Source organism: Paralichthys olivaceus, chromosome 23 (assembly GCF_024713975.1).
Source record: "Paralichthys olivaceus isolate ysfri-2021 chromosome 23, ASM2471397v2, whole genome shotgun sequence".
In the NCBI taxonomy this organism is placed as follows: Eukaryota; Metazoa; Chordata; class Actinopteri; order Pleuronectiformes; family Paralichthyidae; genus Paralichthys; species Paralichthys olivaceus.
The window spans coordinates 13,907,462-13,920,409 of record NC_091115.1 but is presented as its reverse complement, the minus strand read 5'-3'; the positions used below and the strand labels follow the sequence as shown (position 1 = coordinate 13,920,409).

The window sequence follows — 12,948 nt, the reverse complement described above, 5'->3', positions numbered from 1 at the left end:
CCATTGAAACTGATTTCCAAAGGCTTCTCCTCAGGCCCAGCAGCGACATGAGGAATGACTAAACTGACCAATACATATTTGAACTTACAAATAGGCATGCCACTAATAATTTATAATAAATAGTAATAGTTTAAATAAAAAAAAACTTTTAACAGGGTAAAAAACATAGAAACCTCAGAGAGAGAGAGAGAGAGAGAGACAGAGGGACACATGTGAGGATCTCTCTCCCAGGACAGACACAAGTTCAATAGATGTCACGTGTAACAGAGAACATCAACCTAATAACAATATTTTTTATTCATAAATGTGCAATAACGTGCTGCTGTCAAATGTACTTATAATTAAATCTGTGTGCGTTATGATGTGTGTGAGAGTGTGTGTGTGTGTGTGTTTGTGTGTGTGTGTGTGTCTGTGCATGTGTGTGTGCGTGTGCGGTGCCCTTGAGCCTCCATCAGAGGTACAAACTGATACTGTCATCGGTGCCAACTGTCATTGTTTTGGGCGACGGCAACACTGACACAGCCAGCCCTTTTTTCTCATTGGCCGCTGTCAGAGCAGCTTGACCTCTGATTGGCTGCCAGTGAAAAACTGATTAGGAATGCCACAGAGCGGCATGCGCCTCCCCCCTCTCTCTCCCTCTCTCTCTCTCTCTCTCTCTCCCTCCCTCTCTCTGTCACTGTAAACATCCTGCTCATGCTTGTGTGTTTTTTCCCTCAGAGAAGATTTGACAGCTTGTTTTTTTTTTTTTAAGCTTTCCTGCTGCCTGATCTCAGCATCCTCACAATGTCACGTCCGTTTGTGTGAGTGTGTCACTGTGTGTGTGTGTGCAGTGATGATGGATCAGCTGAAGCACTGATGAGGAGTGAGGAGTAAAAAGTGGGGATGCTGGTTTCCATCGTGGGACGTTGCGCTCGTTTGTTTCCCTCTGAGGTCATTTGCGCGTTGGGGCTTTGGGGGGAGGAGGGGTGACTGTAGCAGTGTGTGTGCACGAAGGTGCGAATGGGGAAGAGTCTTCTGGCTGTTTTGGTGTCTGCTGCGGCTCGGCTGGGAAGCCTTCCCCCCCTCACCTTTTATTCTCCCCCTCTGAGGGGTGAAGCTGCCTCCCTACCTCTCTCCACCTTCACACGGTGAGTGTCGTCAAGTTGTCTTGAAGCAAACGCAGCTTGTTCTCCAGAGTGGATGTGTTTTTGCTGCAGTGCTCGCTCTCTCTCTTTCGCTCTCTCTCTCATGTGTTGCTGTGTCCTACTCACTCTCCTCTTTACGATGCTTCATCTCTTTTTTTTTCGCAGTTCCCTGTGACCATTCAAGCATTTGACCTTGACACACACACAACACACACTCTCATTTGCTCTCCAGGGTGTCCCCCGTTCTCCTGATTCTAAGTGTGTCTCACACTCTTTACCCTCTGTGATGTAGGACTCGTAAGACGCTGCAATGGGTCATGCCACTGCGAGGAGTGTGTGTGTGTGTGTGCGCATGTGTGTGTGCTCTGCATCCGTTTCACCAGCAGCAGGACAGCAGGCAGAAAATCTCCACCGCTCGCCATCAGGACAAATATGCACCCCCCCACCACAGGGCATGATGGGTGCATCCAGATGGAACGAACAATCCCTCCTCACAAGTGACTGACACCCAATCCCCTTGGCAACACATCACACACACCCACAGCCTCCCATTCTTCTTCTTGTCCCCCCCCCTCCAATCTTTTATTGTCTTCTCAGTGTGAGCATCTCCAGGCTGGGTTGTGTTACGCAAGAAACCACATTGTTTCATTTTAGCTCGGAATATTTGTTTTTGTCTGTCATACCAACTTGGCACACAAAATTAGTTACTGTCCTCACACACAAATGAAAATATGTTGACATAAAGAAAGCTTTTCACAAAACCTAATTTGATGTGACACATTTTCTGTCTATTTAAATCGTACTCATATGTCCTGGTGCAGATGTTGGGGCACTGCAGGGTAATTGAATGAGTTATTAAGAGTCAAATAATTGTATTTTAATAGGGCATTAAGCATCATACCTTTATGCTGTGAAGCGGAAAGGAAAACACCCTGACCTTACGTCATTGATATGAATCCTTAGCTCGAACAACACTGGAGCCTACTCTTCCCTCCTTGCTAGTAGATATCCTTTTTTGTTAAACCCCTCCTTTCAGTCTGCTCCAGACATTTTCTAGAACTTTTAGTTTTTTTTCTAGTATATCTTTTAGGCTTTTGACCATTATTTGACAGGACAGAGTGTTAAGTGTGAAAGGGGGACAGAGAGAGAAACAGGGGTGGGACTCAGCTCACTGGAAAATTCATAGCAAGCGAGTGGGCATGATAATGACGTTTCTAACTCACTACAGATGCAGGTGTATGGCTCCTCTTGTCCACAGGATGTTAAAGAGGTGACACCCGTGGAGAAGACGCAAATTATACGTCATAAATAATTGGGACTGAAAATGGATTTGGTAATCATGACTACTGTGTTCAGACAAAAAGACAAAGCAAATTTCTGACTTCTGTCATTTGCACAAATCTGGCTGTAGGACTGTTTGTGCCGTCCATACTATCTGCTCCAGTGTACACAATGCAGAGGTGCTATGTGAACGAGCACAGTGGATGCAACAAGTTTCCCTGTGTGTCTTTTTCGTTCAGCTCAGACTCTGAGTGAAGTCGTAACTCAGCTTTTTTTCTGTCTCCTTCTCTCATCCCTGCATGAATGAGTGCACATGTCTCGCTCAAGTTGGATCAACCCACAAGGCCACATCTTTGCAGCACCCAGGCCAATTTGCATTTAATCACATCCTTAAGTGACACAACAGTAAAGGCGAGAGAGAAATTCATGACACGCAGCCCAGATCCTTGACTGGAACAGGATCATGGACAATGCGGCATCGACACATTCATGCTTTAGAAAGCTGCCTTTAGAGCCACAGAAGACGTTAAACAACAGTTTTTATCCAATTAAAATCCAGTGTTGATCCATTTATCAAATTCAGATCCAAATCAAAATGCAGCAACTGATTTGGATGTACCACTATCATATTACATTAGACTATCTTACTTAAGCTCATTTTAACATTGAACTCCAGTGGATGTGTGGAGAATTGGGTCCGGAGTTTGTCTTTCATACATTAACAAAGCAGCAGAAGATTTTCTGCTCAGAAGCGTTCACAACAACACTGAAATCGCTGGAGGATTTGGGCGAGGAGTGGTGCAGCAGGTGGAGGCAAGATGTAACTTATTCATTTAGCTGCAGAGATTGCGTGTTTTTGTTAACAGCACATCTGCATCTGTTGCGTGTTAGAAACGTCATCAACCACCAACTCGCTCGTGGTGACTATTGCGGAGGATCTCGTCCGGACGGACACTCTGAAGGCTCTGACTCTGCCATTTACATTCTCACATACACCTCCTCTGGAGAAAGCGCAGAGGATAGCTAGAGTACCGTGCATGTCTGAAAGCAGCTTTAGTAAGTAGTAACCTAATTACTGTTCACAACCTGCAGCAACAACCTTGCAATGAGATGAACTGCACAAGATATGAAATGTTGATTAAATATGTATCTGACATGTTGAAAACAGGCTAGTAGCCTACTTACTTCCACACACAGGAATATTCATGAGCATCTTGCTCCAAATACTGAAGGTCCCGATTCAAAACTGGTGGGTTGTTGAGTTTCAATTATTGATGGGATATATACTGTACACGACAGGAGAATCTGAAACTGATATACTTGGATAAGCTGGATCATTTTACAAGAGAACACTCACCACAACACCAATAGCACAACTGAACATGATTATTAAATTAGTGTATTATTTGTAAATCATTGTGTTAAAATGACTCAGTAACTGTTGGGTTTTTATTCATTCACCTTCTGCTCGAGAAAAACCCTTAAAAACTCTGAAACATGTTTGATATGTGCTTTTGTATATTGTCCGTCTTTGTTCTAATACAGAGCAGCATGCATGTCGTACACCTGTTCCCACTGTGGGGCATTAGAGGATGTACTGTCTGTTTACATGAAGGACATCAGGAGCATGATAAATACATAATCTATTGAGTAATAATACTCCCTGTAGTGATGCAGAGTTAGTGAATGTTTGATTATGTGCTGGCATATGGTCTGTCTGACATTATGAAGTATTCAAAGGTCAGGATGTCTGGACCGGGAAAGTCAGGGTTGCTGTTATTTATGTAGCGATTATTAGCTGTTAGTTAGCTCCCAGCTTGATGGACTGCTACTGTACAGCTTGTAAGTTGAGTGTATAATTTCCTGGATTTGTAGTTTCCACTCATCACTGCGGGGGACAGGGAATGGCGAAAAAGAAACAATACCCTCACAAATTGCTAATGAAACACTATATTTTGTATTTACTATGCTTGAAGAGAACACTCCACTGCTCCTTTGCCTGTTTGCTGCCAAAGATTCAGCACCATGGGACCTCAGTTGCAGCTTGGGTTACAGACGCACCATAGGCCCATTAAAGTTTGATGGATACATTGTTTGACTGGCCGCTGTCTCAGCATAGCAGCATTATATAGGCTAATATGTGGTGTGTTAGGCCTCTGAGAGCCAATATTTATAGTAAGCGATTCTCTCTCCCTCTAATGAGACCAGCGTTGGAGGGCTGTGGGTGCTGAGGAAACGGGGTCGGCCAGCGTCTTGAATAGGGACCGGTGAAGTTTACAAGCCGATGCTGTTGATCCCGACAGTCATTTTGTGTGATGCATACAGTACATAAAACCACAAGGGTTTGTTCAAGCTGGGAAATCTGTTCTCAATAGTTTTGTAGCAGTTCTCAAACTAAGACCACAACCATGACACAAATGTCCACAATTTCGTATCCTGAAAAGGGAACGCTGTCACTCCAACCCCTTCCTTCCTGATGTAGGAAAAACACCTTTTGTATCACTCTTGATGGACTATGATTAATCATTGCCGTTTACTGCATAACGTGGATTCAACTGATTTGCGTAGATTGGCAATACTGATGAAAACAACTCCTATCATCCCAAGTGGCTTACGTCACCTTGCTCGTTTTGAGCAAGAGGAGGCTGAATACTGATTCTTTTCACAAGTAAGAAAATTCATCACTTTTCTATTAGCTACATCCATCAGCTTCAGAGTTCTAAAGCATCAACGGCTGATTAAGAGCACAGACGCTTCCCAATTTCTATCTTTGTCCCCGCTATGACTGCTCAGCAGAAAAATGTAGCTGAGTCACCTTTGCTGTCTCATAGGAAAATTCAGCAGGCAGACCTCGTAGACAGCCACCCCCCCCTCCACTGAAGTCTTCCTGCTCACCAGAGACTGAGAGTAATAGATACAACTTTTTAGATACAATTGATTTAAACTGTTTCAGCAATCTTTGAATAATTTCTTCCCCCAAAGGAGGACGTCTGGTTGACAAATAGACCCAATTAGTTAGTGTGTTCCCAGTGAATGTGCATGTCTTTCCCCATGTGTTTAAGGGCTAATCCTTATGAAGGAGATGAACGCTACACAGCTCTTCTTTTCCTCACTCTGTCTTCTCCTGCTTTTTTTCTTTACATCTTTAATGATATATATTGCTTTTACACTACAGCAACCAAAACAAAAGGTTTATAGCAGTGTAAGTGGTTATATAACCCAGTTCTCTAAACTTTTAAAGGCTTTTATTGATAAATTGGACTTTGACCTTGGCTAGAAAGGAATCAGACTGTTCATCAGTTCATCTGTTGCACAAAGCTTTAGTTCAGTCTTGATCTCAACAGAATTAATTCAGCAAGGGTTACTCTGGTGTGCTTGAGACTTTTCTAAACTAAAAATAATTGCTGCCCAAGCTAGATACAGTATGCACAGCCTTAGTTAGATGGCCAGTTTACAGAAAACACTCATCAACGAGGTTAAGTGAATTAATGAACTCTGAAATATATGGAGTCTCATTGTTGCACAGCACATATCACCTGCAGAGAACCAAACGGCACGCACCGGTGAACATAGTGGAACATTTAGCTGCTAATAGCAGGATATTCCACTCAGGAGTTGGTTGAGAGCAAACTGAGCTAAAAGCATTTGCAGTTTACTAGTTGCTCACAACGAGCATAACTGCAATTGAATGTGATGTTCGTCCGTGCCTGCACAATGTTTGTGTTTGACATAGCAACTCTTAAATGCGATATTATGACACTGTTTCATACATCTTGCTGTGCTGCCCCCATGAGGTTAAAAAATAAATCACTCCTGGTTTAAAGAGTGTTATTAGACTGAAGGAATAACAAAACCATCATAAGTCTGATGACCAGTCTTATTGTAGAGTATTTTTGTGAACATAATCCTCTCACACTGGTCTCTCTCTATGTTTGTGGGTAAATTGTAATTTTGTGGGAGACGTTCAGCTCTCATATGAAAGCTGTGGCAACCCAGTAATTATTCATGCCAATAACCTTGTAAATAGCTGACAGTGAGTTTGTGTTGAGGGGTCTAACTGTAAATTTTTACTGCTCAGTCATAGTGTGCCCATACATTTTTGTGACCATAAAATATCCTTAGTGATCAATACCAATCACTTAGTCAATACTTGGCCAGTTGCTAATGCATCCGGCTTTCAGAACTCACTGTTGGCTCTTTTTTACTGTCACCCACATCAAGTCCGTTTAAGTAATTCTAAGCAATACACTTGTGCTTGTTGTGTCTCTCTTTTGAGAGCAAATAATAAACAACAAAAGGGACAACGAGAGGTGCCAGTGGGTCCCTTGACTCAGACAGACACTCAGATACAAAGTGAAATCTTATTCTCTGTGTCTGAAAACTGCAGGTGTGAGTTTATCTCTACATGGGTCTGAGCCCCAGCGGCAGAGCCTCCACCGACGCAGAGTCCCGCTGCAGCCCTCGGCCTCTGGCTACCACGCAGCGGACAGACCTCTCGTCTTCCCCTCCAGTGGGAACTCAGACATCATGGAGGAATCCTCGGCTGAAGCTCCGGACTCCAGCACGCAAGACAATGTGCCTCCCCTCGGTGAGAGCCAACACTCAGAGAAGTTAGAGAAGTCAGTGTGGCGGTGCTGATTTATACATGATGTGGTGGCAGTTATGTATTATTAGTATTAAATCATCATGTCCGAGAAACTTTCTCCTGCTACCATAACTACTACTTTCCTAACCCTGGCCTTAACCGAAAGTTAAACCTAACCTAAATGTAATGACGTACTTTAGGGGTTTTTGCTTTTTGTCCCTCATAATAGGGAAAACATGTCCACATAATGTGAAGTAAATAGATTTAGGTCACCACAACATGAGCACTGCCTAGATCACACACTCTTTCTTCACTTTAAGGAAAATATGGTATTCCATAGTCGCCTTAAAATAACCCCCTTACAGAGTAATCCAAACAGATGCTTCCAGTATATAATATTAAATGTATAATGATACTTGTGAGATTTTAATCCACCTTGCCTAATTTCACCAATCTAATTGACAGTCTAAGAGTTGTTTATACCAGTAAACCATCGCTTGTTCCATTGGTTCCTTGTCTGAGAATCTGAATTCAGCCAGAGCAATTTACAATTATATTCTGTGATGTGCTCTGCTTATAGAAATTACATTCCTACTCAAGATTTATCTCAGCCCTTGTGCTGTTAGGAGTATCCTGTTCATCCCCTGAGAGACTAGTTACCTTCCAATGAACAAACTCAACAGTTAAAAGAGCAAATTGTGTGACAATGACATTTTTTAGAGACTTCATTACCACTTCTAGCTTTGAAGAGCCTCCTTAAAATTTTGGTTAAGGCTTCACAAATTCAAATAAAAGTACATCATTGTAAGCAATGAGTCAAATGCCTCTTTGTAACATAAAAGGCGTTGTGCTTAATGACACAGAGAAATATCAATCAACATTTTGTGTCTTTCATTTTATACATTCCTCCACGCAGCTGTGAGGGACGTTAAGGTGCTGCTCCAGAGGGAAAGGTCAGATGGCACCAGCACCCCGTCCAGAGACGACGACTCCACTCTGCTGAACCCGGCCACACACAGCAGCATCCTTGACGACAACACAAAGTCAGATTGTAGTCCCTCAGAGGTGAGTGAGGAAACTCAATCTCTGGACTCCCCACAGGCACCCTTACTTCAAAGTTAGCCAGCTAAATACACACCAATCAATCTGTCCATCGTAATCTATCTTCTCTCTAATATCACGCTTTCCTGGTTGTCCCTCTATTGTCTGTCTGTCTTTAGGGGAGGAGTAAGTCCAGCGGCCTTTGCTTCAGTGATGGAAAAAGTCGCATTGACTACATCCTGGTGTACAGGAAGTCCAGCTCGCTGTCAGAGAAGAGGGAGGTATTTGAGCGGAATATCCGTGCTGAGGGCTTACAGATGGAAAAGGAGGTAAGGAACAGTTACGCTTGTCAGTGAGGTTCAAATCTAGATATCAACAGTTCAGCTTCTGCTAGGTTGTGATCCATATTGGTAACATTTTGTTCTTGTAGCAATACATTCAGTCTTACCGGTAAACAATTTTGATGAAACCAAAGAAAGAAAGAGACCAATTAATTTTGGAACAGATCAAAACAAATGGGCAGTTCCAGGACTGTTTTTTCACTTTCTTCACAGGCAAATAGAAAAGACACGTGCAAATTATGGATGACACATGTGCTGCAGAAAGTCACAACACATGCAAATACAGAAACAGCTGCAAAAAGTCAACACAAGGGCAAATAGAGAGACGCACTGCAAATTGTGACAACGACAACGGAAATGTGATGAAAAGTGATGAACCTGGCTGTAGTTCAGTGCCTTGTGAAGTTCCATCACCACTGACGAGTAGCAGACTTCAATAACTCCACAGAATGTGTTGTCACTTTTGATGAAGTTGTTTTCTTAATTTCCAGTGTGTCAATACTAGTTTGTGTGGAGAAGCAGTTTAGTTCTCAGTCCTATAATTCATGTAACCTCATTGGTCAAATGCTCATACAGCTGAGTGCTGCTGTGACGTTCGTCGCTGAGCCACCACTGATAATGACAAAACAAATTTGCTGATGGCAAATTCTCCCCTGCTGCCTCCTATAAAGTAAAAGTGCCTCTTGAGTGACAGAGTGGAAAATGTGGATGTTGTGTGTGTGTTGACTGCGGCTCTATCAGCCAGTGCACTAACATCAAGGTCATCATGATCTAGAATATGCAGAGGAATATAATGGTTCTCGTCTCCTTCAGCAGGCCACTTGTGTGCTTCTTGTGTTGAGTCATTGTATTATTTTTAGGTCTCTTTCTTCTTTTAGCTCCTGATTCATGAACCTTTACTCTGACTCCTACTCAGTCAGTCAGTAATAGGCAGGTGACGAAAACAGCAGATCTCTGGAAACATATTTCTGTTGAACAAGGGTTGATGCCCCTTCCTACACAGTTACTGTAAAGTACGTCGAAACTGCACAGCCAGCACAAAAAGCACTGAAAAAAAGCTGAACTTGAGTTTCGTTGTTCTCCCTGTTGAAGTCTTCTTTGTTTCTGACGTTAAACTGCTGTTTTGTGTCTTTGGCTTGCTCAGGCTTCCCTGACCAATAGCGACGTGATCTTTCTGAAGGTCCATGCACCATGGGATGTCCTCTGTCGCTACGCAGAGCTCATGAACATACGCATGCCTTTTAGGTGAGAACCATCCAAAGTAGATATTTGATTGAGATTATGAAACGTGGAATATGCTCCTGAAGAGGCCACAAGTCTGCATATGAAGTAAAAGGTGTTTTATTCATCATGTCAGGAGAAGTCCTATGCTACTCAGAATCCTGAGGTGTAATTGTAATTCAGCGTTACATTACGTTTATCACAGACCAACCACAAGTTCCTTTTCTAACAAGGAAAAGAATCCAACGTTTTCACTGTCATGCTTTAAACTCACATTTCACTCACATGATACAAGCAAAACAGGAACCCACTCATAAAAAACATTGCTCCAATAGTCAAACAAAATGGTCGTACATTTAATGTTAGTATTAACAGTAATATTATAATCAGCAGTTGTAGTTGTACTTGTTGCCACAGCAACATCAGGAGTAGTAATTATAGCAGCAGTCATTGTTGCACCATTAATTATCGCTGCCCTCATTACTGAATTGTCACCCTGTGCTAAGTCAGTCATTTTCACCTTCCATTTTCCAGGAGGAAAATCTTTTACATGCACCGACGGCACAAGTTCATGAGCAGGTGAGTGTTCAGTCACAGAGGCAACATTCAAGCTAGCGGATAAAGTTTGACTGCTGCAGCTTTAACACAAACTTTACTTGTAGGATGGAGAAGCGCATCAACAAATTTCGTGGCTGGCTTCCCCAAAAGCCCATGAAGTTTGACAACAACACTCTGCCTGACCTGGAGGAGAACGAGAGCTTTACCGCCCCCTTCAGTCGATCGAGGATACATCAGTGAGTTTCACAGAAGTGCCCTTTCGAAGCTCCGTCCCATAGAAGATGATTTTAACTTAATCATACATTGCTGCCTGGTACATTTTCCATTTCCTCTTTTGTACTTTTGCCATTGGAATTCTATCTGTTTCCTCTATGATTTTAATTGGCCCACACGCACGCACACGCATTCACAGCTTACAGATTTGTAATAACCGCTTCGTTTCACTGCAGTTTCATCATCCACAACAAAGAGACTTTTTTCAACAACGCCACCAGAAGTCGCATCGTCCACCACATCCTCCAGCGAGTCAAATATGAGGAGGGAAAAAATAAGATGGGTGAGTTTTTCTCTGAACTGAAATAATTAAAATTGAAGAAACTGTCATTATGTGCAACCTATAGAAAGCAATAGCTGTCACAGTAAAAACTAATTACATTTTCCTTTAATATATATAACTACACAAATTCTCAGTTTTTTTAACCTCTTTGCAACTACACCGTTTGCTTGTTTCCTTAAAGCTCATTCATTCTGCTGCGGAGATCACATGTTTTTGTTTACAGCGCATCAACAACGCCGTCTAAATTTGTGAATGCAGAGGATCTCCTGCTGTATTCTCACATGGGCTCCCTCGGACATTATACACAGTTGTTATGAGGGGGCTGGGCAGAGAAACTCGGAACATTTATGTTCCCGCATTTAGCCCCTCCGGATTATATCAGGAGATTATCTAGAGTTCAGTGCATGTCTGAAAGCAGCTGAGGCCACAGCACATTCAATGGATCAGATAAGCACTGCATGTTACACACGTTTCTAGACCTGTTCAGTTTATGTACTTAACATGATTTCATTGACACAGATGGTTCGGATGTAACATCTGCTTCTCCTCCTTCATGCTGCTCTCTTTTTCATTCCAGGGCTTAATCGTCTTTTGAGCAACAGCTCATATGAGGCAGCTTTCCCTCTTCATGAGGTAATTTGGCTGATTTCCATAATAACTATTAATTACCTCAGTTCCGTCACTGCTTGCTCTGACACATATGTGGTCGCTGATGTGTGAAAAGGCATACCCCCATTCACTGATCATTCACTACACCAACGACTGCATAAAGATGGACGACACCTCATCACTTCCTCCCACTGTACGAAATTGATTCCAAGATATAGTGCTGCCATCTCGTGATCATGGAGTGGAGCCACGGTATTGAGGTCCATCTGATATGTGCACTTGATCAATTGCATCTCAATCGTGATGTTGCCCTGTTTTTATAGCGTCAAATATTTGAGTATATATCAGTGGGATAAGAAACAGCTAAAATTAAATGTTAGATTTTTTTTATTTGATGCATATCTTGTCAAAATTTGTTTGTCCATGTCCCATCCTTTAACATGGAGGAGGAGGGGCCTATGACCTATGCTGCAGCTAGCCACCAGGGGGCGTTCCAGATGTTTTGGCTTCACTCTTTAGGAGCTGTCATGTCATCCATCTTTATCTACAGTCTGTGTATTACACTAGGACTGTACATAGATTGTTTGTTTAGGTCTATATATATGTGTGTGTGTTTGAACGTTAACAGGGAAGCTACCACAGCAAAAACTCCATCAGAACACACGGAGCAGAGAACCACCGACACCTGCTGTACGAGTGCTGGGCCTGGTGGGGGGTTTGGTACAAGTACCAACCCCTGGACCTCATCAGGTAACTCATACTCATGCAGTTTATACATTTTATCACTGTATATATTTTGGTTACAATAGTTTCTTATAGTTCCTTGTGTTTACTGTAAGTGTGTATTCCACTATTCCCTCTTTACTGCTGTAACACTGTACATTTCTGTGGGAGAAATAAAATACTATCTTGTGTGTCAGACAGTAGCAGAGGAAATACTCCATTACCTTGTAGTAGAATGTTTTAAAAATCAAAATCCAGTGAATGTAGTGTCCTTGAATATTTTTCAGGAGGTATTTCGGGGAGAAGATCGGCCTGTACTTCGCGTGGCTCGGATGGTACACAGGGATGCTGTTTCCCGCCGCACTGGTCGGCCTCCTGGTGTTTCTGTATGGCGTCTTCACTCTGGACCACTGCCAGGTCAGGTAAACACACCTCCCCTCTGTTCTCTGATAAAAGTGCGTATCTTTACTGAAAGTACTTTGTAGAATAAATCAGGCCTCTATCTGCTTCATATTGTTGTTTGTGCTGTACATGCACCTCAGTAGTAAGCACAGAGTCCATTTATCTAACGATAAAGTCAAGCGACGGTTCTCAACACAAAACTAATTTGGTATTACAGGAAAGTCAATGGAGTGTGAAATTGTCCCTTGTAGCTTAGTATTGGATGTTCGTGTTCATAAAATAGAGGAAGTTAAACTAACTCAGGATTCTCTGGTTAAATAAAATTGGGTGAATGTGCTCTCTCAGCACTTATAAGACCATGGCTGAAGCACTGCAATGCTGTACAATAGGAATGTGTTGAGAATTTCTTTACATTTTTACAGCATCATTTTATCAACTTAAAAACCTGAATGGACACACACACACACACACACACACACACACACACACACACACACACACACACAC

At 42.4% G+C, this 12,948-nt stretch overlaps 1 protein-coding gene across 2 annotated transcripts in view; it reads left to right on the top strand.

The window, feature by feature from the left end:
• Positions 1–12,948, top strand: part of LOC109637566 (anoctamin-4) — a 40,053-nt gene that overhangs the window by 10,232 nt on the left and 16,873 nt on the right. The window contains exons 1-11 of one of the 2 annotated variants that reach the window (XM_020100022.2): positions 669–1,127; positions 6,793–6,993; positions 7,907–8,055; positions 8,211–8,360; positions 9,517–9,617; positions 10,128–10,172; positions 10,256–10,387; positions 10,601–10,707; positions 11,285–11,340; positions 11,945–12,066; positions 12,327–12,461. In XM_020100022.2, the coding sequence (XP_019955581.1) occupies positions 6,933–6,993; positions 7,907–8,055; positions 8,211–8,360; positions 9,517–9,617; positions 10,128–10,172; positions 10,256–10,387; positions 10,601–10,707; positions 11,285–11,340; positions 11,945–12,066; positions 12,327–12,461 (1,058 nt within the window). In that variant the 5' untranslated portion in view covers positions 669–1,127; positions 6,793–6,932. Of the gene's footprint in view, positions 1–668; positions 1,128–6,792; positions 6,994–7,906; positions 8,056–8,210; positions 8,361–9,516; positions 9,618–10,127; positions 10,173–10,255; positions 10,388–10,600; positions 10,708–11,284; positions 11,341–11,944; positions 12,067–12,326; positions 12,462–12,948 lie in introns of those variants that run through there. The other variant, XM_020100024.2, reaches the window with a different exon arrangement.